The 27,023-nt window shown below is 43.4% G+C and overlaps 1 protein-coding gene across 1 annotated transcript in view; it reads left to right on the top strand.

Moving 5' to 3' along the window:
- The window catches only part of LOC115553642 (CUB and sushi domain-containing protein 3-like), a 251,189-nt gene that overhangs the window by 14,699 nt on the left and 209,467 nt on the right, over positions 1-27,023 (top strand). Inside the window, 3 exon segments of the mRNA XM_030370072.1 lie at positions 1,947-2,169; positions 12,928-13,040; positions 23,195-23,389. Coding sequence (XP_030225932.1) covers positions 1,947-2,169; positions 12,928-13,040; positions 23,195-23,389 — 531 coding nt within the window.

Here is a 27,023-nt window from a genome sequence, read left to right as displayed (position 1 = left end):
AATTAGCATACACAAGGAAACAGGGAAGACGGTGACAGCGTTTTTAGGGCATGAAAACGCATAAATCTGAAACCACCCTCCAGAGTGGAAAAGTTGAATACGCTCCGCCGTAGCGTTTCCGTCTACACTGCCAAGATGCAAAACACTGCTCAGATCTGCTCACGTCGCGTACGCATTTACGTCACATACATATGCCAGTACAAGGAAATAAACAAACATGTCCGATTATTTCCATGCGTCGGACCTTCAAGCTGCTCTGGCAGCTCTAACAAGCGTACAGGACTGTTTCCACGAAATGTACAGGATATGTACAGATAGTGATACTGAACAGAGAAGGATCTTTTTGGTTTTTGCGGCACGGATAAGAGAAGAAGGAAGTTTCTACGCATGCGCTCAGACATCGCGGTGTTGTGTGATAGTGTATCACAGCACCACCTAGCCGCCTGGCATGCATACCCAATCGAATTCTACACACTTTTGCGTCACCGTATGCACGCAGATGTCCTCCCGAAAACTATCGTCTAAACGCGGAATAAAAAGTGAAGACGTGACGCCACTTTTGCGTCTTCTGGTCAGACCGTCATCGTGTAAACGTAGCCTTATGCGAGGCAGAGGGTGTATTTTAGATAATTAACCTATTACAACAAAGCTTTGTGCGGGGGGTAAAAGCTCTTGTTGTGGTTTGCAAACACAATGTCAGAATGATTTTAAAGCATTCTTTTATTTTCCAACTTGATGTGTAAGTGCTGCATCAGGTCCGCTTCACTGCTGTCTTGATGAGATGACTCAAACATCCACGGGGTCAGAAGCTAATTACACTAAAGGGAAACAGAAACCGGCATTCTTAATTAAGTCTGCTCTTCATTAAGCGGTGTGCGACATCATCACAAAGAAATGCAATCATAGTTGTTATAAGTAATTAGATGCCTTTGCGATGGTTAAAAAGGGCAGGTGTCAGGCATGCTCATTTAAAACACAAAAAATAGTAGCCATATTAAAGGCCTATTGTACATTGGGGAAGGAGGTAGTGGCCAGCTGTTGATTTGGCCCGGCGTTTGTCTCGTGCCCCATGAGACACTTTTCCACTCGTCCACCTGTGGTTTATAGTTCAGTTCTGTGGGCATAGACTTCTCTCTCTCTCGCTCTCTCGCTCACTCTCTCTACCTCGCGCTCTCTACCTCTTCCTGGCTCTCTACCTCTCCATCTTCATATCTATCTACCGTTCTATCTAATATTAATGTCTGCAAGTTCAAAGCAAAGCAGTTCTTCCCTAAAGCCCTTTGCATTGCTATTTTCTGTAGCTGGTCCCTTTCACCCTAAAATTGTACTATTAAGGTATTTTGGTAAACACAGCCTGATTGATATCAGTCTTCATTAACCTTGCTACCTTGAACACTATAGGATATAATGGAATCAGAGGTCAACCGTTTATGAGATGATTCAGCTACATAATTATCTCTGCTACTTTAATAGCATCTGTAACGCCGTAGAAGAGTGACCCTTCTTTCTGAAGGGCCAGATCTTATGAGGTGGATAGTGGAAAAAACCTACAAGTATATACAGGGGCGGCATGTGATTCAGAAAGTAGAGCGGGTTGGCTGTTAACTGGAAGGTTCCTAGTTCGATCCCCGGAGTGTTGAGGTGTCCTTGAGCAAGACGCCTCACCCTAACTGCAGGCGAGCTGGCTGTTGCCTTGCATGGCTGACAACGCTGTTTGTGTGTGAATGTGTGTATGAACGTGTGATTGTTTGCTTTGAGTGGCCACTGATTAGAAAAGTGCTATATGAATGCAGTAAAGGTAGTATGTTTGCAAGGCTATAATGTGGTTCAAATCGTTTTGGAAAAAGCATGCGTACTCCTTCATCTTGCTAAAGTGTCCAGTATCCCCAAGTCTCCGCTGTTCACGACTAAATCTCACTGTGTTGTTTTCTCTCCCCTCTCCCCAGGGTTCATCCATACGTGTGGCGGCACTTTAAAGGGGAGGAACGGGACGATAGAGAGCCCAGGTTTTCCGTACGGATATCCCAACGGAGCCAACTGTACCTGGGTGATTGTGGCCGAGGAGAGGAACAGGATCCATATAGTTTTTCAATCTTTCGCGGTGGAGGAGGAATATGACTTTTTATCTTTGTACGACGGGCACCCGCACCCCGTCAACTTCAGGACAAGGTGAGGACGAGCGGCTCATCCACATTTTAAGCACACTTTTCAGGAGATACTGTAGAAAGGGCGTATATTAAAGGGGGTTTCAGCAGTGAGCTCTGACTATAAGTTAATATTTTATGTCGATGTTGGGTTGGATGCGTGTATCTTATCGCGTCAGAAAAGTGCCCGTAGTCACAGAAGCGAGCATTAGGATGCAGAAAAGGATGTCTGTGCTCAACTGGGGTCTTATTGGATTAGAGGAGATTCTTGCTTTTGCATTAAGGGTTTCTAAACAAAGTCACTTTGTTTTTAATGTCTAATGAAATGCAAATGAGGTTCTTATGCTTAACAATTCGATTATGCTTAATCACGAAATCAATCCAGTGCACATTTTTGCAAAAAATTAAAGACTGAGTCATGTGGTTTGTTCTGAGTATAAGTAGAGGTCGTTATGGTTTTGAATCAGATATGATTGCTTCAAAGACAATTATTTTAATGACAAATACAGCGCAAATTCTTAGAAAAGTCCTGTATAATCTAACCAGAACCCAAAGCAACACTACTAAACTATTTTGGTCATTTTTGTGCATCACATTGCTTTTTGCAGTCACTTTTTACGCCCTAGGATTTAGTTCTTTTCTCAGAAGTGCATCTGAAATGCACCGTGTGAGAGTCAGATTAACATATAAAATGTAATATTCAGGATTCAATTTGGCCTACTTTATTCTGTGTTAGCCGCTAAATTAGCTTTTTTGATTCCTACACTTTTGGGTCTGTTGCGGCATTTGGATGAATAAATTGGGAATTATTACCTGCACACAGCAAATATTTCACAGAGTGGTGGCACATATTCCACAGATGGCATTGAACAGATGTTATTAAAAAAAACTTTAAATTCATAATGGTGGTGTAAAAATGTATTCCATCTTATGACAAATCCAGCGGACTCTGAGATCGGCTTTCATTATCGGTCTGTTTTTAAGCTGTTGATTTCCGTCGTTGTTAGTTTTCCAAGCTTTTGTAATTCATTTATATATGCACCAGTGGGACATTGTCATATCATTGGCTGTAGTTGTTGACCCCTTGGCAAGTTGCTGCCAGGAGCTACAGCTGGTTCCAAACATTGAACAACAATTCGTTTTGTGCGGAATTTTTTGCTTTGGGTTCATCTTGGCACATTACATCATTGGCAATTTTTTTAAATGCCTGATTGGGAGAATCCCAAATAACAATTAAATATATGAGCTTGTCTGTATATTTTATAATTGTATTAACTGTTAAATTACAGTCTTACATGATAGACTTCAATTGTGTATGAAGAGTAATGTAATGTTCAAATACTGTTTGAACATCATGTCTACAAACATTTTGCACTGTAAACTAATTACAGGCCTACAGTATAAATAATGTGGCCTCCACATGCTAGAGTTGTGCATTGAAACGTAAAAAAAATAAGCATTTCAAAAATAACAACGCAACAGAGACTTATAACGATGAGGTCATTGTTGTTTTTGCCGGTGAATCGGAGCATAATGTTGCTGCGTTGACAGCCAGCAACAGCCATGGCCGACAGCTCAAACCAAGGAAAAGCCACGGCCAAGAAAGCAACCATGAGGGAAATGCACGAGGGGCGTTATGCGTTGCGGCTCGCGTCGACCGCCACGCCTGCCAACTCTTCCCATGCGGATAAAGTGGCTCCATATGATGACAACAAACGTAGAAATGCTCTTCACACATCATTAAAAGGAAGATGCCTGCTAAGTCTGATGTTGGCACCAGGCACACACAGTTGTAATTTTTTAAAAGTGCCTTAAAGAGCGAGCCTCTTGAGATGAACCAGATCGTTTTGGGTGGTTGTCTGTAGAAACAGCGGCGCATTTAGGCTACTTTGAAGTACAAAATTAAAACAAATGCATAAAACATGAGAGGACATAGGAAAGCTCTCTCCCGTCCCCTTCCTTATCCGAGTTTCTGTTGCATACAATCCTTCAGTGGCTTTTCTGTCACCTTCCCCTCCCAGCCCTAAGAGGTGCTGATGGGGGTCCATCTCTACAGGAGACACCTGATAAAGGGAATGGGGAGGTCATCCATTGATCCCTTATTTTACTCAATACGTCACGCCATCGTACGCTTTCAACTAGGATTACACTAAAAGGGCATGCAGAGAGTTTCCCCTTTCCTGTGTTTTCGATTGTTAACCTAACTATTTTACAAATTGTTAGCCTCGTAATTGCCAAAGTCATATTTCGACCAAATTGTGATATATAGTGATTTTTACATTCCATAATCACTTTCTGCAAAAAGGCCCTAGTCAAATAGATGACTTGGGCATTTTTGAGGCTAAATAAAAGATCAATCTTAAAATAGGGCCAATATGCTATGAGGCTAACAAAACATGGTTTCCTTGAATAGTCCTCACTAACCACATAGGAATGTCGGTGAGTTAAGATGACCTTTAAACCATTGCTTGTAGCTGAGAAAGTGATGTGGGGCATTTGCTTAAATATTGATCAACTGAAGTAATACTGTGGCTGAAAACATGCTTCTCATGGATTTATTCTTCACAACGAAGAGAAGGGATAGAGAGTGCCGTGTATGCTGAGAGGAGAAAAATTAAGGCCCTGGGGTTCTATTTATTTCTGCACTTGATCCGACGCCTCCATACTGCATACATTGTTGATTCAATAACTCTTTAGTTTTTCTTTTGATTCCAAAGTTTGCCATCAGCCGGGAATGTAACCACCACCCGACACTGCTGTTGCGTTAAGCCAGAAAATAATAATTCTGTGACCGAATCCTCACGGCGGAGCAGACCATATGCTGCTGCTCTTACACAAGACGTTCCCTCCATAACTCTAATTACTCAGGAGCTCAAACCGCCACATAAACCACCCCCCCCCCCCCCCCTTTTCTGACATGCTTATTGTGCAAGACATAGCACAGATCTCCATGCTTCGACTTCAAAGAGCGGCGTCTCCACCTTATGAAGTCAGGCTCCTTGTTTTGTTTTTTCCGCCAAGGGACGGTATCTTATGTGTATTTCATGTGTTCCAGACTAGACGTTTCTCCAGGATTAAGAAGAAATGTGACGGCTGAGTGTTATGTTGGACATTGCTGCAGCAATGCATGTTATGTTACGTATGTTTACGACATGGATGCATTCTAATTGGTTTTGCCCTCTTGATGTGAGTCGCGCATGCGTGAGTTAGTTGGTTGAATAAATGGAGTAGGAAGCTCCGACTAGAGCTCGGGGGACATCGCGTCTTTGTTCATACATAACACTGAGTCCGATTATTTTTTCAGAAGCTGATTGTGAATAGAAACCTTGATAGAGATTAAAGGGTTCCTTCATTTATGAATCCCTTTTAATTAATAATGAGGTGAATTCAGACAGGAAACAGACAAAAGGTTTCTTTTACATAAAGAATCGACGCACTCATGATTAGTGTGTCCCTCCATTGATCTACTAATTCTCTTTGCTCTCTGAAACCCTCCCATCAACATCGGTTCTTCAGGGCTGTGCTTATTGTAACATCTAGCAAGTCCACCCCATGCTTAGAAAGGGTTGGTAGCAGGCAGCACTCATTATTATTTTGATTAAATATTATATAGGAAGTAAAGCTGGAGCACGTTGAATTACAAAGAAGTATTCACAGAAGAAATCGTTTTATTATGTATCGTTATTGTTGCTGTTTGCACTGATCAATAGGCGTAGATTTGTCCTAATTGAATGTTGGGATGATGAGGGTAATTATGTTTTCAGTGTATCTTTAATCAATGTGTAGGGCTATGCTAAAAGAGATGGCGGGGGTTAGGGCTGATGCATTTTGGTCATCCACAAACATAAACAACGTTTTTCTTACCATTGATTGTAACATCATAATTAAAGTATGCCTTCGCTGTTACGTTAAACAAATACCCTTTTGGATTTCAGTGCGAGTAGCTGTGAAATGATTGGTTACAAAGACTCTTTGTGGTAATCTTAACAAAATGGAAAGTGAATATATTTAATCTTATATAAAATCGACCGCTAACTGAGGCCTTCTCTACTTAAGTTATTGAGAGATAAGAAAGGTTTGAGAAAACGAAATTACACTTAAGTTAAATTGTGTCTGGTCACATATAGATGTAGGAAGACTTAGCTAGCCTGACCTTAATGAATCAATGGCTTTGTGATTCGGCTTCTGTTCCGATGAGGTTAATGTTACTTCTGTAGTATGAGCAACATGCTATAAATCCTCTCAAATCTGATCTAATTTGCCAATCTAAGTAATATTGATAAGATTGATTGAAAATATTTAACAAACCCAAGACGGATACAAAGAAGGGGATTCAATCTGGTTCAGTTCAATATAGTCCAACATTAAGTTGTGGGCGTATTGCCTAAAAGTTGAGAGAGCCGAGAGTGTGAATCATCCTTATTCTGCACACCTGTGTAACGACGAGCGCAGAGCACTAATGGCGAGGAACAGATGAACACAAATGGCTTTTCGCTCAAACCAAAATCCCACTGGTCATGCTCGTCATCCATCTAGAGAATCGTAGGAGGAAGAAGACGTCGTGAAACACCACCTACATGGCTCCTCTCAATGCTCTCTGCTTTAGCAATTATCTTTGGTGGTTTTGGGCAGAAGAACACCCTCTACTTATACCTCGTTTTCTGTGGGAAAGGCTGTGGGACAGACTTAATTGATTGGAAAATGCGACCTTTCATCCTGCAGTTATTAAAATCAATGCCTGACCGGCGGTGGCGGTGTGATGGGGGCGTGATGTAATGACTGGGGCCACGCCCGTGCTAAAGAAGTCGATTAATCACTCCCTGCCGGCGTTTTCTTTCTTCCTGCTTGTTCTCCTTTGTCTTGACGAGAGCCAGACAAGCGGGGTAACACAAGTGTTATTCTTAGACCGGGATCTAACCGCGACGAGGACGCAAGAAAGAACACTTGGATTGTGATTTACAAGTTGGAGTGAGATCAATCCTCCACCGCAGCACTCTGCTGCTCCTCTCTCCCTCTAGCTGGTGCTGTCCGCCCCCGTCCCCCCTGAGGAGGGCGGGTTACAGAGGGCCTCGCATGGGCATAGCCGTGGTTGTGACTTAACATGGGCACAGCCACAGGGGGGAGGGAGGGAGAGAGAGAGAGAGAGAGAGGGGGGGGGGGGGGGGGGGGAGGAAGAGAGAGGGAGGGAGAGAGGGAGAGGGAGAGAGAGACGGGGTAGATAGATGGAGGGAGACAGACAATGAGTCAGCCAAATTGAAGTATATCATGCCTGTTTCGCTTCTCCCTCGCAACGGCAGAGATCTGACACACTAATCCTAGGGGGCTGGTAGGGGGGGGGGGGGGGGCGATGATATCTGACAGACACCTTCGGGGTGGTGGGGGGCGCCGATGTTCAGGTGGGCTGTGTGTTCAGGTGGGCAAGGCGAGGCTGCATCTCGCCAGGCAATTAGCGAGATTCGGGGCGCTTCACTCAAGCCGCGCCGACGTCGAGTTCCTTTTTCCATCCGTGGTCCGGGGACAGGAGATCTGATGTGTATTGGGTGGGGGGGGGGGGGGGGGGGGATCAGGATCTAGTGTTTCTGCATGCATTGCTCTCGGTGTCGGCTCTGTACTCTCGTTTCCACGGTGAAAGACGGGATTGGGAGACTGCGGTACTACACGGTGCACCCTGGGTTCACCTGAGGGCGACGGAACAAACACGTTTCTAACTCGCAGCGAAGAGTTAACATAACTTGGTGGTTTGATGCCGTAGTGGGGGAAACAAAGAATAATGTTTGGTTAGCACACCGGTTACCAACAGTAATTAATCATTCTCTGGACCCCAGAGAGCGGAAGTTAATTGGCTTTAATTAAAAATGAAGGAATATTGGACTCGTGTGTTTTTTCACCCATCAACGTTGGTCATTTTCCCTTTTGTTTCGTGAGCTTTGATCAAATCTATCTACAGCTACAAAAGTTTGTGTTTTATGAAGGCCTGAGGCAAGGCAACCCTGCTTCTTCTACTGACACAAAAATAAATTTCTGAGTGTGGTTTGATCAGGTTCCCAAAACGTCCAGGGCTGATAATAAGTGTAAACGGCCTTTGAAAGACTCCTCCGCCATACAGTGCATTGCGCTTTGTGCAATTTAAAAAAAAATTGGTTCTGCAAACAAATTGCTTGTAGACAATTGTCCTATTGTCAATGTGGTTTGTTGTGTAGACTGTAGACATTTCAATATACATAACAATGTCAATGTAGGGAATGTCGAAAATTCATGGTTGACCCAGAAATGGTTTCTGGATAAGCTAGTTCACACATTCCATCTTATCTCTCCCAATGCTCCCGAGCACGGCTGTATTTCACAGGAATTATATCCATTGGCTAAATTTGAGACCCATAAACCCTTGAGCCGCACTATGGCAAATCTGAGAAGTCTGGAGCCTTGAAGTATTCTAACTCTAGGTCTGCAACTGCTGTTGCCAATGGTTATGCTGAATGCCAAAGTCTGGATCCGATTCTTCAATGCTAGGCTGATTGTTAATAAGTATAAGGCAAAAGTCAAGGTTTAAACGGGCATATTGTGACCCTGTCTACATGGTAAACCACATAAACATGTAAACTGAAAATGTTGTAGTGTACAGTTTCTGTTTTTGGAAAAAAGCATGCATTGCATACACAAAAGTCATTCTCTTCAATAATATGAACCAACAAAATGGAAATCCACACACTGCATTCTGACTGTGTTGCTTATTGTCTGAATGCCTAAAAAGTATTATCGTATACATTCTGTGTGCAAAAGTCCTGTTATGGAGACATGACCAGCTATACTTTTGCTCCACCCACGCCTGTACCAGGTTTTTTCAGTTTCACCTCTTGGTGTTACTTAATAGCAAATCCATCCTTAGCTGTCCATCTCTGATTTAAAAACACATTAAATTGAAAATGCACCATCACAATGAATTAGTCCTGACTGCTCTGTGGCAGGTGCTGGGGGAGCTGAAAGGAGAGTGGTCAGAGTTTGGTTCGGCTTTCTTGTTAAGCTATCCTGCCTAGGCTGAATGTTTGAAGGAACTAAGAGCAGTTTATCGTCGCTTTGAGTGGGCTCCGTATTGCTATCACAGGGTTTTTGTTCAATTCTTTAGAGCCGAAAATTAGATTTTCTCCCAGGGCTTGGGTGTTTGCTTTCCTGTATAGTGGGGGCTTTGCGGTAGTTTGAACATGCTCAGCAGCAGAGTCTGATTGGGGTATCATTTATCGACCGTTTTGTGTCCGAGAAGACAGATTTCACAATATGCTGCTACTGATGTTGTGTTCCTTTTCTCTATATTTTGTCACAGTTTGGTCGGCAATCTCCTCTTCTCCCTCTTGGTTCAGAATAGCATTTGGTAAAACACAGCATGATCTTAAATTGGATCGCTGCCGATCTGTCGTTTTTTCACAACAACGCTGGAAAAAACGGATTGAATAATCTTCCCGGCCTCTTCGGAAATATAGCGATGGAAGTCATATTTCCTTCCTTCTCCCTCCGTGCAGCTGTGTTGCCATAAAGGCAATTCAACACAACCCCACTGGTGTTAGGATCACAAAGCCACAACGAGGATGGGAGCCATCCGGGCATGGACCAGTCAACTGATATTAATTCACCGCTAGACAACCTGGAATAAAAAATGGATGCGATAAGATCCCGCTAACAATGTAAAGTGAGGACACCGGTGCCAAGTTAGAGCGGTGTCGGGAAGTCGGCATCACTTCACAACCTTGGTACTGTTGCCACTGATCCCCAATACCGCCAAACTTGCAAACCAAGCAAGCAGTTGAACAGGTAGAGCTGTGGTTCTCAAATGGGGGTACGCACACCCCCTAGGGGTACTTTGAAGTACTGCAGGGGTTACACAGAAAATAATAATAATATATATATATCGATTTTATTTATATAAGGAACCCCTTTATTTAACAGTTAACAGTTGCATGAAACCCATGCCCATGTTTCTCACTGAATTGTGAGCATTTGCACCCTTTAAATGTTTGCCAAATAGAAACCACATACATTATTTATGTTCATTTCATTATTTTTTCTCCTGGTACTCTAGAAAGAGTTTGGGAACCACTGAGGCAGAGGAACGCCGCAAAACACATACGGCAGAAAGAACACGACTTCGCATCTAGCGTTAATGTACAAGAAAAATAACCTGCGTTGTCAGCAGCGGCCTGACTTTATAATGACATAAGAAATGTGTTATTTGTACAAAATAATGCCAATACAACGGTGTGTAGCAGGAGAAGTGTTTGTGGGGATGTTTTGGAGGAGGGAGAAGTGTTGTGGGGATGTTTAAAAAACCATTGGCCCCACCTATCTTGTTGCTTTTTTTATGGCATTGTCATTCCCTGGAGGTGTCATGATGAATTTCTTGGAACAAACCAGAAAACAATGTGCTAGTTTTAGTAACTTTTTTTATTTCCCTCCCCCCCCCCCCCAACACACACACACACACACACACACACACACACACACACACACACACACACACACACACACACACACACACACACACACACACACACACACACACACACAACAAACCCCACTGCCCCTTCTGCCCCTCCTCCAGAAAATCTATTTCTCTTTCCCATTTTCACTTTACTTTAACCTTTTCCGTCGCAACATCAACTTACTTTTGCTCCCCGAAACATCTCTTCTGCCCCTCGCTGTCTGTGACGCTGCTGCTGGCTTAACAGCCATACATCTTAAGGTGGTGGGTGCATCATGTTGGAAAAAAGAGGGCCGGGCGGGGTTGTTAATTACATTCTTTTTAATGCATTCTATGCCGCCACCATCACTGTTATTTGGTGTCGTATTTTAGCAACTGCAGTCCCCCCTCTAGGCGGTTTGACCTCTCCTCTGTCTCTGTGTACGCTGTTGGTCCGCTGCCACTAAGTGTTCTACAGCCACCAACTGCTCTAGTCAGCCCTAATTAGTTCCCCGGGGAACACCAACACCACACACTACCAGCGTTGGGGACTGGACGTTTTGAGTATGTAGCATCATGTATATATATGTACAAATTAAATTCTAGTATCAAACATCTCCCATCTGGGACTCAAAAAGTACATCTTATCTTATATATATATATATATTTTTTTTTTGCCTGTATATATCACTTTAAAATAGACATGTGCATTCTTGCCCTTGGAGCAGCAATGAACACAGCGCGATTTGTTATGGCTTGACTAGGCAGCGATGGAATAAAGGCTAGAAATAATATGAGCCGTCTATGAAGAGATGGGGTAATACTGACTAGAATAATTGTGTTCCTGTCCACCAGGATTTCTAGACTGTTCAGTGGTATGGCTAACCAGCAGAGAAATATATGGATACAATTACCACCCCCTAATAAAATACGTTGCACAGCAACAAAATCCTGCTGATCAATTGCCTAACACCCATCTAGTGCGTTCCTATTATGACGTTAATCCAGCGATACGTTTCCCTTTTAATGTCAGATCTTTTGAAAAAAAGATATACATTAATATAACAGCATGACATATATTCTTATTTAATGTACTAGACATTGTGACTGTGTTGTCGATGACTTAAGTTTAAGCAAACCAACAACACGTTTCCTCAGATAACCATTCAATATTCTAGCATTCAAACCCTCCCATCTCAGACTTAAAAAGTACATCTTATCTTACGTCAGAGAATTTTTACTGTATTAGAAAAGCTGACCATCAGGGGCAAGTGCAAAGAGTGGCAATAACTTCTTGTGACGTTAATGTCAAACCAGCAGGGTTTCGTCGTAGAAAACCACATTTTAAAAGTAGCTCTATCCAAGTTGTATCTTTTGTAGAAGATTTATCCCAAACTCTATTAGCTTGGAATTGACTGCTGGTGTTATCTCGGTATATAAAGTGCAGACGCGGCAGCACAGGGTGTTTATTCACTGTGAAAAGAAGCAGAGTTCACTGTTGTGTTATTGGAATCTCTATTGAAGCTGTAAATACAGCCCCTTATTTCTCGCTACCATAAAGATGTTTTTTTTTTTTTTTTCATTATTTTGTCTTTGCCCATGGGGTGATAGTCCTATACAGGATTCGGCTGTGCTCTCGTCTGGTAAATATTCAGCCTTTAGTGCGTTTGTACAGCAGATAATATCAAAACGAGGCAATAGGATATCGATTTGCCTATTAAGTTGGAACCCCGACAGGAAAAGGGTGCATCCGTGGCGCTGTTCACGGGATTACCGTTGCACCGCCTAGCTTCTGGGAGTCTACAGGGTCGATAGAACGCTGGCTGGAATGGCTCGGAGGGAACGGGTCCGCCACACATCTTGTTTACGACATCGTCAAGCCCATGGATTTGTTTAGAATCTGCACCTAATTTGAAAGGGGAGCAATAAAGCCGTTTGTTACAATGCAGCTGACAGCCATCAACAACACTCCCCAACAATGGACGGGGTTGATGACTGTAAAGGGCCGCGCCGTGTTATTGCTGAACACTGCTGCTTTAACATTCTTCCCGGCGTTTGGGAGCCGGTTTTTATGGAGACTGAGCGAAGGAAGTAAACAAATTGAACGCGCTCAATGATGTTTGATATTACCCCCGCTTTCAGAAGTTAAAAAGTGCATCAAATCCAAGGTTACTGTTTTACCACTACCTTCAAGAGCCACATATTCAAAAGAAGAATGAAGTGCTTGTGTGTGTGTGTGTGTGTGTGTGTGTGTGTGTGTGTGTGTGTGTGTTTGCTCGCGTGTGTGCGGAGTTGGTGCTCTACTTAAGGGATTGTTTCTCCTCTCTTTCGCAGGTTAACAGGGTTTACCATTCCCGCTCCCGTAACCAGTACTGGATCCATCTTTTCGCTGAGACTTACCAGCGACTTTGCAGTAAGCGCTCACGGATTCAAGATCGCCTACCAAGGTAAGAGAGACACACGGCTCACACACTCTCTCTGTCGTGTGTGCTACTTTACATTTTCATTCTCAAGACAATGGCTTGTGTGCAATCTAAAATAAATGAGTAAAAGTTTAAGTGAGTTATCAAGACAGGCCTGGGTGAACCAAATCGTCGCAACTGTCATGATCCATTAGTGGGAATGTAGACATTTTCCTCTTTAGAGACGCTGGGTGATCCCGCCTGCTCTGCCTGATTTCCTCGAGGACTTCCACAGTTGAGTTATGAAAACATCGGGTACCCAAATAAGCAAATTAATTTCGCATTTTGCTAATAAACATTCCACCCCCACATAGTCCTAGACCATTGCCCAACTCCAGAGGTGCGGTTGAGATAGCTCAGCAGCTGGCGATGGGAATTAGTTGAACTAATGGATTTGCAGAGATAGCTGTGCCGGAGCGGAGCGGCAGAATGCGTTGGGGAGGCAGTCTAAATATCCTCTGTCCCTCCGAGTAACCCTAACCCGCGCTCTCTCTCTCACAAACACAAACATATACGCGCACACACCAACGCACGCTCTCTCTCTCGCTCTCTCTCTCTCACACAAACACACGCATACACACATTCACAAAAACAACAAACACACGCCCCACCTACTCTCTCTCTCGCTCTCTCTCTCACACAAACACACACCCACACGCATACACACATTTACAAAAACAACAAGCGCGCTCTCTCTCTCTCTCTCTCTCTCTCTCTCTCTCTCTCTCTCTCTCTCTCTCTCTCTCTCTCTCTCTCTCTCTCTCTCTCTCTCTCTCTCTCTCTCCCACACCCACACCTCCATTCCTCTAGATAGGGATGAGGCATATCTCTTTAGTACACCAGCCTGTCCTCTTTGTCTGCTGTGTAGGTCTTTATTTCTCACATCTGTTGTTATTATCATTTGTGTCTTATTGCATTCTGCCGATTATGTGTGCTTCGCTCCTCTAACACCTTCACCATGTTTCCCCCACAGCGATGAATAAAGTTCTAATCTTTCTTTTGATAAGTTAAGCTTGTTTTTCTGCTTCGGAATCTTTCTCCCTACGCCTAATCTTCCCTTACCGACAGGATTTGATTAGATTGCATTTGATATATATTATAATAATACCAATTATTACACACTAGCACACCCACACAAACATACATACAAACACATTGTAGCAAATCAATTGAATTAGCTGAGATATATTTCTGAGTTAACCCTGTGAGAGAATGTGTGGTTGAGAGGTTTACAAAAAAGTATAATTAGTATAATTATCACAATTAATGACCAGAAATTTGTTTCCTGTAACAAATGCAGTGGTACCGTTTCTAACTCAGAAGATACAATATCACAATTTCCATTGTTATGAACCAAGCACTTTTTAAATGTTCCAGTTAAATGGGCAGTGAATGGGACAAAATTGACTTTTGCAGTAAATTGACAATCAAGTTGGCTAAATAGCCACTATAAAACAACTCAGTGCAGACTTAACACCACACAAAGTATAATCCCTTCAGTTTTCATTGCCGAAAATCGGGCAACGAGTCTACGTAGTACAACGTTTTTGTTTGAAGCTATTTGTTAAACCTTGCTATTATTGGCTGAAGGAGATAATATGTGGTATATTTGCGATCGTTTTTGAACCCTCTCACTAGACTTCAACTCAGGAGGCTACTTGCAGGGTCACTTTACTTTTCGTAATACTAGTTCATAAAAAAATCTTTAAAGGTATAATTCAAAGCAAAATTCAGTGAATAGCATTCATCAAGTACCTGGGGTTTAGGCATCAAGCTCACGGCTAGCCCAGACGTATACTTGGTATCCAACCAAGCGCCAGGATTCAAACCCTCCTACCACAAGACTATTCTGCCCCCCTAACAGCGCAGACTTGATGACTAATTACAGTGCAGAATACATACTGTTTAAACATCAATTATTACCATCTAATTTGCCATGTTTACCCCCATAAATAATGCAAGCGTCTGATGATGCGTGCCCATTCCTCACGAGGTGAGCTGCTGAATAGTTTGCTGGCTAAATATCGGATAGTGATATGGATGGTATATAGATTGAGGATTCATTGTACATCAGCGAGTGTGTCTGCAGGTTGTTGCGCATCGCTAACTCAGTTCAGGAACCAAGGCTATTTTACTGCGGTTAGATGGACGTGACCACAGCGCTGCTCTGCATGAGGTGGGCTAGCCCAACCCCAGGTTCCATAGTAAAACAATCTGATTGTCTCTTCCTGGGTCATTTCCGCCTCTGAGACGTTAACTCTCATTTCCGGCTTCTAACTTTGGAGGAAATTACAATGGACAAATATTAGGTTATCCTGATTTTGAGCACGATAGTTTTCCCAGCAGAGATGTTTCAACCTAATTTAAACCGATTTGGCTACATGCCCAGCCAAGGAAATCCTGTGAACAAAAATAATTATTCTTGTAAAACACTGCCTGAATCTATACTCTAAGCCCCTTGTGTTAACGTGTAAATAGTGTACACAAATGGGCAAATATTCATGCATGCGCTCAGGATTTTCTACTATATTTAATGAAGACTTTCCTGGATATATGAATATTATATGGAGTAGTATTCAAAATTGCTACTCGCCCTCTGTCCACTTTAATCCCCTGCCCAACGTCTCTGCATGGCACTGTTCACGACCTTGACCATGGCCTGCTCCCACCACAGGCCAGACCCAAGGACCTTTCCGCTCCTGTCTCACTCTCTCGCTCTCTCTGTAAGTGTCCTGTTTTTCTTTCTGTCTCTCTTCATGTGTGTGTCCTCTTGCTCACATCTCCGGTCTGTGTGTCTGTCTGTCTGTCTCTCTACATGTGTGTGTCTCTCCGCTCACTCTCTGTCTGTCTGTCTGTCTGTCCTTCATGTGTGTGTCTCTCGTCTCTCTCTGTCTGTCCTCTCTTAATGTGTGTGTCTCTCACTCTCTCTCTGTCTGTCTGTCTGTCTCTCTTCATGATGTGTGTGGTGTGTCTCTCTCTCAGTCTCTCTCCCTCCCTCATTCTTTGTGTGTGTCTCTTTGTCTCTGTCTGTCTCTCTCTCTCTCTCTTTCTCTCTCTCTCTCTCTATCTGTCTCTCTCTTCCTAAATCCCTCTCTGTCTATTTTCCGTCTCATTTGGTCACGTATAGATCCACACGTGCCTCAGCTACTATCTGCTGTTGCTCACCAGAGAGGAACAATATGGGGGGGGGGGGGGGGGGGGGGGGGGGGGGGGGGGGTCTCATTATTATATTGGGACAAAATATCAACCGCCTCCATAGTACTCTCTTGGGGAGCCCAAGCTGGCCCGAGGGCCACACTTACGACGGCGCTATTGCACTTTACATTGTATAAATTGTATTAATCTTCGCCTGAAGTCTGAATACGGCACCCACCAAAGCAGACATTATTAAAAGCTGGAAATAGTAAAAGGCTAAGAGCAGTCCATAGTTTTATTTACTTCTTTAATTTGGGGGCCGGTTGCTGTGTCCTTGGTACAAGCCCTCCTCCTGTTGCTGCACTAATTATCCTCCATTAAGGATTCCCACCACCACTACTATCCATAGGGCCACTTCGGCCTGTCCGGCAGTCGGCACATAGCATCCAGTGACCCATACTACAGCACCGTTTTAACAACCACCACCCGCCCTCATTCATTATGCATCTACGTGCGACACCAGCGCGCCTGCAATGTTATTTTTTGTTCATCCACGTGTTATGTTAAAAACACCCATGGTGTGCAGCATGGTGTATAATAAATATGTATCGCCCAGTGCGTTCCCGTGACTCTGGGATGTGTGCGAGGCGTGTAACCGACCCTCTGAGCTGATTGGATCATGACTGCGGCTAAGTGGATTTGAGTCCGTATGCATAGGAAGGAGACGCTGAAGGACGCGCGGCCCAGATATAATCTAATTTCCCGGCCGGTCCTGTCAATCTCCCGCCAAGTACGCGGGCACGCAGGGCAAACCGGAGCCCGGGTGTACGGTGCGTGTACCCGCGGCCCTGATTAGCGCGTCACCTTTGGGGGCCTTTTGACAGTTGGATCGGAATGACCTTAACCTACTCTGCTGCAGACTCCTCCAAGGACAAAACCTGTGTTTATTTACTAGGTGAAAATTAAGCAATGTAAAAGGTGATTTTTCTGTCTTTGTGAGTGGTACGTCGGTGAAAAACATGCCTATGGATGAAGTTTGTGTATTCAATGCGAAAACCATTGCATTTGCACTCCAACAATTGATAGGCTGTCCTGCAAACGTTTCATAACGTCTAAAAACCAACCCGCTCCCTGCGCTTGATGCAGGGCCTGTGTATGGCGCGTGCAATGTATTAAAACATACACGCGCGTGCACACGTGTCTGCACTCAAGTCTAATTTGGGAAAATGACATTTTTGACGGATCAAACGCCTTTCCCTCCCTGCGTCAAAAGCCCAGCATAAAAGGCAGCCAGACACTCAGCCACTCAGCCAGACAGCCAGTCCGTTCAGCCAGACACCTCGCCACGCAGCAGGCGTGCGGACAGAGAGGCAAGGGAGGCAGGCAGGGATGCTGTCTGCCCCGACGCAGACGGTTTCTGTCTGTGTGTCCTGAGTGTGTGTGTGAAGGGGGGATGTGGGGAGGGGGGCTGGGGTGCATGCATGTCTGCCTCTCTGTCAACCTTCCATCTTCTTCAAAGGGCCAGAGAGTCATTAAATATACAAGGGAGATAAATCGCCCGGCCCTTTGAGGTATCTTGAAGATCCTTATGTAACTTCGATCATGTTGTTCAAGTCCTCCACTGCCATGAGGTGGCTACAGACCCCAATCGTAGACCCTCATCGTAGTCCCCTTAATAAATAAAGGATAACAATTAGAGAATGCACACCAGGATGTCTTGATAAAGATACAAATCACAACACACCACCAAAGTTTGTGCGTTTCTTGACTTTAGTTTATATTTATGCAGCATTTTATTTCCAAAGCCATAAATCGCTTTAATTCCTCCCCCCAACACTCGCTTTGAATGTGTTGATTGCTTGTTAAATGTTTGTTGACCGTCTATCATATTAATTAATTTAATTAAAATCGATTAAATAATCGAGCTCAGAATGCTCTAAAGCTCGGTGTGTACTAGTAATTAGATATTGATATTGTTTAGGCATCTTATTTTATTGTCCGTTTACCCGTGCAGGTGAGATTGCTGAATATAGCCTCATGATGTTGGAGAAGATAACGGCAGCTGACAGCAACGCTGTGTATCAGCGCCGTGTGGATTCAGTGTACACCACTGTGTGTGTACACATCGGCAGTTCATTGATTAGCTCCGCTGGCTCGGTTTGTTTGCAGGTTGTTAAGGAGAGTTTAGCCGCAGCAGCTGTTCCTTACATTGACGGATATATGCATTTGTTCAGGGTCCTCCTGACAGGGCGTGGGTGTTAGGTCAGGGATGTCTGAGAATATGCATGCGTAACAGGCCTAAAATTCCCCTGGATTTCATGAAAGTCAGGAGCCCCAATTTATTCTTGAGTGCACCACGTTCCTCGTTTTATGGTCAGGTGTTTCCATCAAGAGACCTATGGCTACAGCGTCTATTGCCTTCCCCTGTTCCGGTTCAAGTTTCCCATTATGGCTTAGAGAAGGCCCGTCTAAAGCCTTCCACTTTGTGCAACAACACATCTTTAGAATTTAATTCAGGTCCTCTTCTCCTGGTGAGTCATGGACTATAGCTTTCCACACACCAAGGGCAAAGACTCACAGTGTTAGTAGAATATAGCCGTGATGCATCTATTACTTTTTAATTGATGACCTCGGTGTGTTGGTCAAAGTGTTTTGCTTGTTAGGCCTTTGTTTTTCTTCACAAAGCTCTCTAGCCCGTGGGTTCAGAGGTGTTCTCTTATTTGTTTATGTTTAAGAGATGACTGCCAGCAAGGTCAATAATGTATTTGTAAAAACCACAATCTCACAAAACCATTAAAAAGGCAAGACAACCCACACCAAGTAGGGAGAGAATCCTTGAGGAACTGCGAAGAGGATTTCTCCTTCCAGGGATGGCTAGGAATGGAAGTAACCGATTGGGCCGACATGAGGATATGAGGATTAACGTTTGTGAGAATGAAGTAACGTTTTAAAAAGCACCAACAACCTTTTCAGGGCGAGTTATTGTGTGTGTTTTCTCTAAAACAACATTAATGCAACCAATTTGCCATGTATACTTGCAACCAATGAAAATTGCAATGAAAAATATTACAATCAAATGATTTAGGAGGTGCTTTCATCCACAGAGGCTTATTGTGATTTGGTATACATGTGATTAAGAAGCAGTTACGGGTTAAAGAGAGTCGTGGAGGAGAGAGGTAGGCTGGGGCCCTGATTGATGGAACCCAGTGCCTTTCACCTGGGAGTCCAACACTTGAGGCAGTACTAACGGTGAACCTCGTTAAAAAAAAAGTTATTGTTAATTATATTTGACACGTCATGTTTAATGGGCCCAATACCCTATCTTCATTTGGTCGCGATGGTTGTAAATGAATTTGTAAAAACGGAGAGCCGTGAAAATGATTGCCCTCGACTTTCTGCATATGCATTTCGTTTGTTCAATTCATCAGTAATACAGTTACAATCCCAAAGATAATACAACAATTATGTAGTTAAGTTAATGCTTACAAACACTTTAAAATATAAGATGTAGGTGACTTTATCTCGCTGTTGCGGTTTGCCTTGAGGATATAGCCGTTGGCATTATTTACAATAACCACAGCTCTGTAGTGCTATCCTTTGATGGTATTTTGCTAGTATTGTACCCAACTCAAGTCTCATACAACCTCATCGCCATTTTAAAGTTTTTATATACTGGTGAGGATGAAGAAAGGACGAGTCAGATTTTGCAAGCAGGTCTTCACTACACTGCCACCATCATTTGAGATAAGGCCAGCATGTAATTAGTTTTAGGGGATCATAGTTGGGACGTGAGGCTGGCCTGTCAGATTGAAAACACAAAGCACAAAGAGCTGCCTTTCTCCTACGTTCGGCCTCCGTTCCAATGCGGTTCCATTTTTTTCACCGCAAATTCTTAATTGTTGTTATCGGCAACAGCTACAAAAACGACCACAGTTTGTGCTCATTTGCCAGGCTTTTTTTTTTTTTCTTCCATATAATGATTTGTTTTGGCATTCTGCCTCTGTGTTCACACTAACACAGAAAAGGAGAGAATAAACAAAAGGGCGATGGTAGGCAGGTGTTAAATGACTGGCACCATCTTTCCTCTATTAGCATCTGCCAATAATTATGCCAATAAGTATGTTAGGCCAAATTTAATGAAGGTTTATTAAAAAATAATAATGATCTATTGAAAAAGGTCCACATGTGAAACTGATAAAACGCCACCTTCTTTGTATCTAGCCCTCGTCACACTGCTGTTTGGAACATTATTAGTGGTGAACATGTGTGGCATTGATATTGCAGCAGCCATTAGAATATATGTGACTGGTGGTTACAGGTTAGTCTCGGGAGGGTCTTCAGTGTGCATGCCGCTTCAGATGTGGGTTTGGAGGGTCTAAATCATCAGAACCCGGATGACTGCATCAGTTTAATGCTCACAGAGTCTTTCATGTTGAGTTTTTTCCCCGTTATTGTTGTAATGTATTGAATTGAATGAGAAAACGATGTCATAGAGTTCACTACTTAACTTTTGGCATCTCACCCCCACCCCTTGCCCACCAACCTCCCCTGGTCTCCAAGGACACTAATGGCAGACAATTACTTCATTCATCTACGATAATGCAAAGCTGCATTCGAACATCTGCATGGGGATGTGGATCACTGAATGATTCCTGGAAATGAAACATTTTAATATGTGACTTTGCAGCTCCCTCTGTTAGTGATAGCATGCCTCCAATCTCTCTCTCCCTCGTACCTCCCTCTCTCTCCTTCTCTTGCCCCTCGTTCTAGCTCTCTTACACAGGCATGCGCGTACATAGAAGGAACGCTGTTTTGGTTTCTCGTTCGCTAGTCATTTGCCAAAATAATTAGCAGAGAAGCAGATGGCATTGTATCGAAATATATAATTACACATGAGTGCATGATCGGGGAAAAGAAGGAGAGGCCTCCTGACAGCAGGAGGTTGTATATCCCTATTATAACGAAACAACACTGGACCTAATGAGACTCATTAGGTTGTATTAACAATCATCTGCCCGCCCCATTTCTAGTCCGCCCTTGATTGCCACGCCAACAGCCAGGATGTGTTGTTCTGGTTGACAGATGGACGGACGAAGCAGGGGAATCCGCTCAATGTGGTGATTCTCTGTGTTTTCTGCTGCATTTACGACATTCGTGACCTGGGGTTTACCATTTTTCAGAGTCCTGGAGTTTTGTAGTTAGGTGGATTGGCGCCTCAATGAATAGGATTGAAGTTGGTTTACTGGGCTCTTAATTGCCTTGTTGTTTTTCTTTCTTTTGAATTAATAAACGGTTAGCCTTGAGGATTTAAACTCCGAAGCTTGAGTGTGTTTGAACGATGACCCTCGAGGTACGAGTAAATATGTTTTGCTGTAATGTGTTTTCGATGTAATGACCTTGATGATGAAAAGCAGACGTCATAAGTGGTTATCATGGTGTTTTGATTACCAATATCCCCCGACTTGCAAACTTGGAACCTGAAGGGGTTGAGGAATTGTTGTGATTTTATTTTTATTTTGTATCATTGCATGCAATTATTCGGTCAAGCGTTTTACAATTTTTATGTATACATATTTAAACAAAAGTCTTGTAGAATTAAAATTGTCTGGACTGTGTGGAAATCGCTTAATACAATACATGTAAATGTGCTAAAACTGTGGTCACTTGATGGCATTGTAGCGAGCGACGGGCCAGTGCCAGAGCCTATTTGTTCCAGCTAGAAAAGTGAACAAATGGTGTTTAGTTCGGGGGATTTTCAGTATTCCGCTGTGTAAGAGAATAAACCAAATGGAAAGGACTATTGGGTTCTTTCTTTTCCGATGGTGGAAATTCTACCTTCACTTAGAACTTAGCTTGCGCTAAAATCTTTATTCTGTGTAAAGTAAATAAAACCCAATACTGTAGAATGAGCAAAACATCTATTTAATGAAAGAGTTGGAAGGCTATTTTTTATCCTTTCGTGTTAGTGTGTTTTTATCATGAGATGCACGATATCACAACCTGAAACGATCACCTGTGAAACACACAAACATCTGTTCCATGTACGTCCCTTTGTTTGTGAAATTAATTTCTTTCTTTGAGCATGATAAATAACTATGAATAAATTACTATCCATCGAGATATCTAAGAATATGATACCTGATTAAGTGAGTGCCAGGATCTTGCATGATCAATCTCCTTGCATATTTAGCTGAGGCTGTCTGTTTAAGACCCCTTCTGAATCCTAGCGGCTTTAACGTAATCAGATTTTAGTGGCTTGTTCCATAAAAAGGTGTTATTTGTATCATCCTCGCTGTTGTGTCGTTGCCATCACTATAAATTAATTGTTGCCCTTTACTCTTTAATCTGTTTTAAGAATCGCAAACAATGATTAAAGGCAGGGTAGCCAATTTATTTTAAACCCCTTTTCTGACATATTTCTGGAAATTCTCTTTACATCCTATCATCAATATATTAATCAAATGCCTTAAAAAAAATCTGGTATCTGTCATAGTCCTGTAATTAACCTGTCCAATCTTTTAATTTTGCCCGAATTAAATAGTTGTATGACGAGCCTTCCACAAGGCTAAGCAGACCTTTTGCTAAAGTGTGTTTTGGGGAGTGTCTTTGGAGGGAGGCCTGAATGGAGGGGTGGATTTCTTTCAGTTGGATACTTTCAAAACAAGCTTAGTCTATCTGGTGACTCAAAATACAACCCTACCTTTATTATCGATTCTTATTTCTCTGTTCTGGGAGTAGGGGGGTACTTAAGGTGTACTTCATAAACTGGACCATTTAATCTATTCTGAAGTGAGAAGCACTCAAAGGCTTTGTCAAAACAAAAAAGCTTTCATTGTTCAACCATCTATTTGAACGTAAAACCTAAGGTACGCTACACTTTTGATTTCAACACTCTGTAAAACATTGGTTATAACAGCGTTCGGCAGCCAGCCATGAGGGTCTGTCTAACCATGTGGACGGATGGAGCTGACATGTGTGGTGCGTTCTCCTTTGTTTTCCCCCAGAGTTGCGCAGCAGCGCGTGCGGAAACCCAGGTGTTCCGCCCAAGGGCATCCTGAACGGGACGCAGTTCAATGTCGGAGACAAGATCCGCTACCGCTGCGTCACTGGCTACGTGCTGGACGGCCACTCGCTCCTCACCTGCGTCTCCAACACGGCCGGGGTCTCCGTCTGGGACTTCCCGGTCCCCATCTGCAGAGGTACAGCTGCTCGTCCATCATGTCTCCCATCTTGCAGCATGGCGGCGGCCGCCCTATACTACAATGTCTGGCTGCAGCCTGTAGGACGTGGACATCCACATCCAACTGCTACGTTATAATCGTCATAGGTTTTATGTCAGAGATGATGTGAGTAAATGATGTCCCTTTTTAAACATCGATATAGAGCGACATTTTTCATGATCAATTATTTTCACTGTACCTTGAGTGACGCCAGTGGGCGTGGCAAGTGGATGGGAGTGAGTGACATAGCAGTTGGATGTGGATGTCCATGTCTTACAGGCTACAGCCAAACCCTACTCGCCCTATACTCAAAACAAAGCAGCTGATCAATATCTTTTATGTCGTCCACTTCTTCTGAAATCGAATCCATGTACTTGTGTAACATGCTCAAAAGGTCGCCCTTTTTGTGGCCATTTGGGTGCTGGCTTTGAATGGCCACATCATTTGCACATGCAGGAAGGTAATTCTAGTGTAGCATGTGTATTGTATTCGAGTGTACCATGTTGGCAATTTCCATCACTCAGATGAAAATTGCTTTCACCTGGTGCTGAAGTGTACACCAGGCGCTGAGCACCACTAACAGAGGGGGGGGGGGGGGGGGGGGGCTGTTCTGGCATCAGCTCTTAAAACGTTTGCCCTTCACAAGTTTGCAAGTTCAACTGTTGAACCGACGGTAGGCGGAGTTTGTGCGAGTAATGTACCCTGAATGTTGTCAGGCAAAGAGGGACAACTTAATCAAAGGCTGCAAAGGATTGTTATAATAATCAAATGGTACACAATTGAAACGACTGGACGTTTATGTTTTCTATGCATCGGCCATTTTGTATTTGTTCACGTTGTGGCACAGGCTTTGTGCAGTGAAGGGATGGGCTCGCGTGTTCAGTGTTTACTCAATGTACTGCCCCGCCGTGCCCGTCATTAAATACAGCTATCCAGAAAATGTACCACCGTCAAATTAAAACACTTCAGTGCAGCTGCGCCAAGGCACTGTGTACGCTAGGGCGAAACCTGCAAATGCAAGTACCGTTTATATGTATGTACATGAATATATTCATATATTATGGGGGACCTCGATGCTGTTGTCTCGGGGGAAATTTGTGTGTGTGTGTGTTTCAGCGGGATGATTGGCATTGAGAAGACCCGTGTAATAAAGGCCTTTATTACACGGGTCTTCTCAATGCCGTGGAACGCTCCGTTCACTTGCATGCAGGCACGTGCACAGACATTTTGGGGGGCAGGTGCTCAAAAAAAAAAAAAGGGCACCCATCGCCAAAATTATTACTGAGCTGCTTGCTGCAGTTCCCTGTCCTTCTGCTTTTTTACTCTTTTTTTGGCATTATGCTGCAATTACACTAATTATGCTCTTCTCAACCTGTGTTTCCTCTTGGCAGGATTAGACAGCTAGCTTACATTTCCCTTATTTTACTATTTTTCACCCTCTGCAATTACTCATACAAGTTTGATCGTTGTAAAACAGGCAAAACGAAGAGATACATAAATATCACGTTAAACAATTGTGGGACAAGGATAGCATGACACCGAGAGCTAGCATAGTTTAACTGCTATTTTCTAGCTGTGAATTTTCGTGACATTTATAAACATAAATTCAACATACTTTCGAAATTGTCTAAACGGCATTTATACAACACAAAATATGCACTTTCAGACAAATAATGTCATTTAACATGACAAACGTCAGTAAACAGCTGGGCAATGCTTTGAAATCAAGTTAGTTGTTTGTTTATTTTTTTAGGAAACGTCGGACCAGTTATGTTTTCAGACGTAATGTTTTCAGCGGCACTAATGTGGTTGTTAATTTATAAAAAACAACGTTGGGGGATTGCACAAACACTGCCATTACCTGTTAGTCTGATGCTGCAGGTCAGTGAAGACGTAGACTGCACCGGTGTGGCCTTGCGCTCAGCACTGATGTGGGGGATGAGGAGGGAGAGGCGCGGTGGGGGCTTGTGAGCACCCGGGAGCATAGGCATAGAATACGTATTCTACGTCTATGCCGCGGAGCATGTGGGGGCGAAATTCTCACAAGAACTCAAATAAATAACCCCTCAGATATCAAAACACATTTGGGGAAATTGATGACAGAGAAACTAATTTGTATTCTAAAAATATTGATGAATGAAAAAAAAAAATTGGGCTCAAGAAAAAAAGGGCACTTTTTCTCAACCAGGGCACAAGGGCTGGTGCTTGAGCACCACTTGGGGTCTATCTGTGCACGTGCCTGCTTGCATGGGTAGTAGTCCGGTGACTTCAAGCCCAGCGTCTTCCGTTGCTAAGCGACGTCACCGTCTTTGCGAACAAATTATTTCTCTGCTGATCAACACTAAGAATGCTGGTAACGAATAAATTGAAAAAAGACACACCATGTGAAGTTATGTTTTCGTTTTGGCAAGTAGCCGTGTAATAAGCGGGATAATGCATAGGACGTCGCTGGTCATTGTCGAAAATAAGCCCCTTCAGGGCGAAGCAAGACACCTTCGCTGCGCGTCGGTGTTATTTTTGAAAACGGAGGGGGGGAAATATTCGTTTCTATAAATACCCTGCTACGTATAAACGTGGCCTCAAAGAGCACCAGAATGGATGTGGCTCAATAATAATGCCGCGTTTCCACTGCAGGGTGCGGAACGGATCGGATCGCAAAGGTGCGGTAGGGAGGGGGCGGTATAGCCCAGCTCAGTTCCGAGGTCGCGTTTCCACTGCCGACAGTACCCTTTGTGGTAGGCCGGATGTCGATCGCCGCGGCAGCTACGTAAACATCTTAAACAACGTCTTCCTCCCCAAGAATGCAGACGAACGTCTCCACCTCCTTGTTCGCCCAAGCAAGCGTTTTACGCGACACGTTAATTGTAAAGAATAATACCTCACGATGTAATGACCTTGGAAGTGATGATTCTGTCGACCAATCAACGGAGGGGGTGTGTAGCTAGAATTTCCCGGGACCCTTTCAGGCGTCTCGTCTCGTTTTCGGTACCCCAACGGAGAAGTCCCGAGAACGAGGCCGGAACGGGTACGGCGAACTCCGGGTCACGCCCACTTTTGGCGGTGGGAATGCGACCCGATCCGCACCTTTGCGATCCGATCCGTTCCGCACCCTGCAGTGGAAACGCGCCTGAGCCACAGGTGCGAACTATCACGGCTAACAAGCCAGACAGGAGCCTGTGAATCTTTTAAAACATGTTTAAAAACAGTGAAGATGCCATTCACATCTTCACAGTATGATTCGGTCTTCTGTCCAATTTGCTGTGGTTTGTCTTGATTTCAATAATTATTTATATTTTTAATCAGACAAATGCTTCTACAGTCTGTTTATCGATGCAGGCTTTGTCGGATGTGAATACCGTGTCATCTACACAGAGACCAGCACCAGCCACGGTTTGATTTCAGAGATGTATCGTAATAACTAAGGTATTTTATTGAAGTCTATATTATAGTAAATATAGACCGAAATGTTCAGTCAAAAAGAATGCAGATGATGACATTAAGGGACGCAAATATACGTCGTCATATTGGGAAAAGTGTTTTTTTTTTGTAGAGGCGGCTGGTGATAGAGACGGTTGTGGGAAACCCTATGAGCAAATTCATTATTTTCCCACAT

Source organism: Gadus morhua, chromosome 11, assembly GCF_902167405.1.
Source record: "Gadus morhua chromosome 11, gadMor3.0, whole genome shotgun sequence".
Classification (NCBI taxonomy): Eukaryota; Metazoa; Chordata; class Actinopteri; order Gadiformes; family Gadidae; genus Gadus; species Gadus morhua.
The sequence above is the reverse complement of the archived record's forward strand: the minus strand, read 5'-3'. Positions and strand labels throughout refer to the sequence as shown.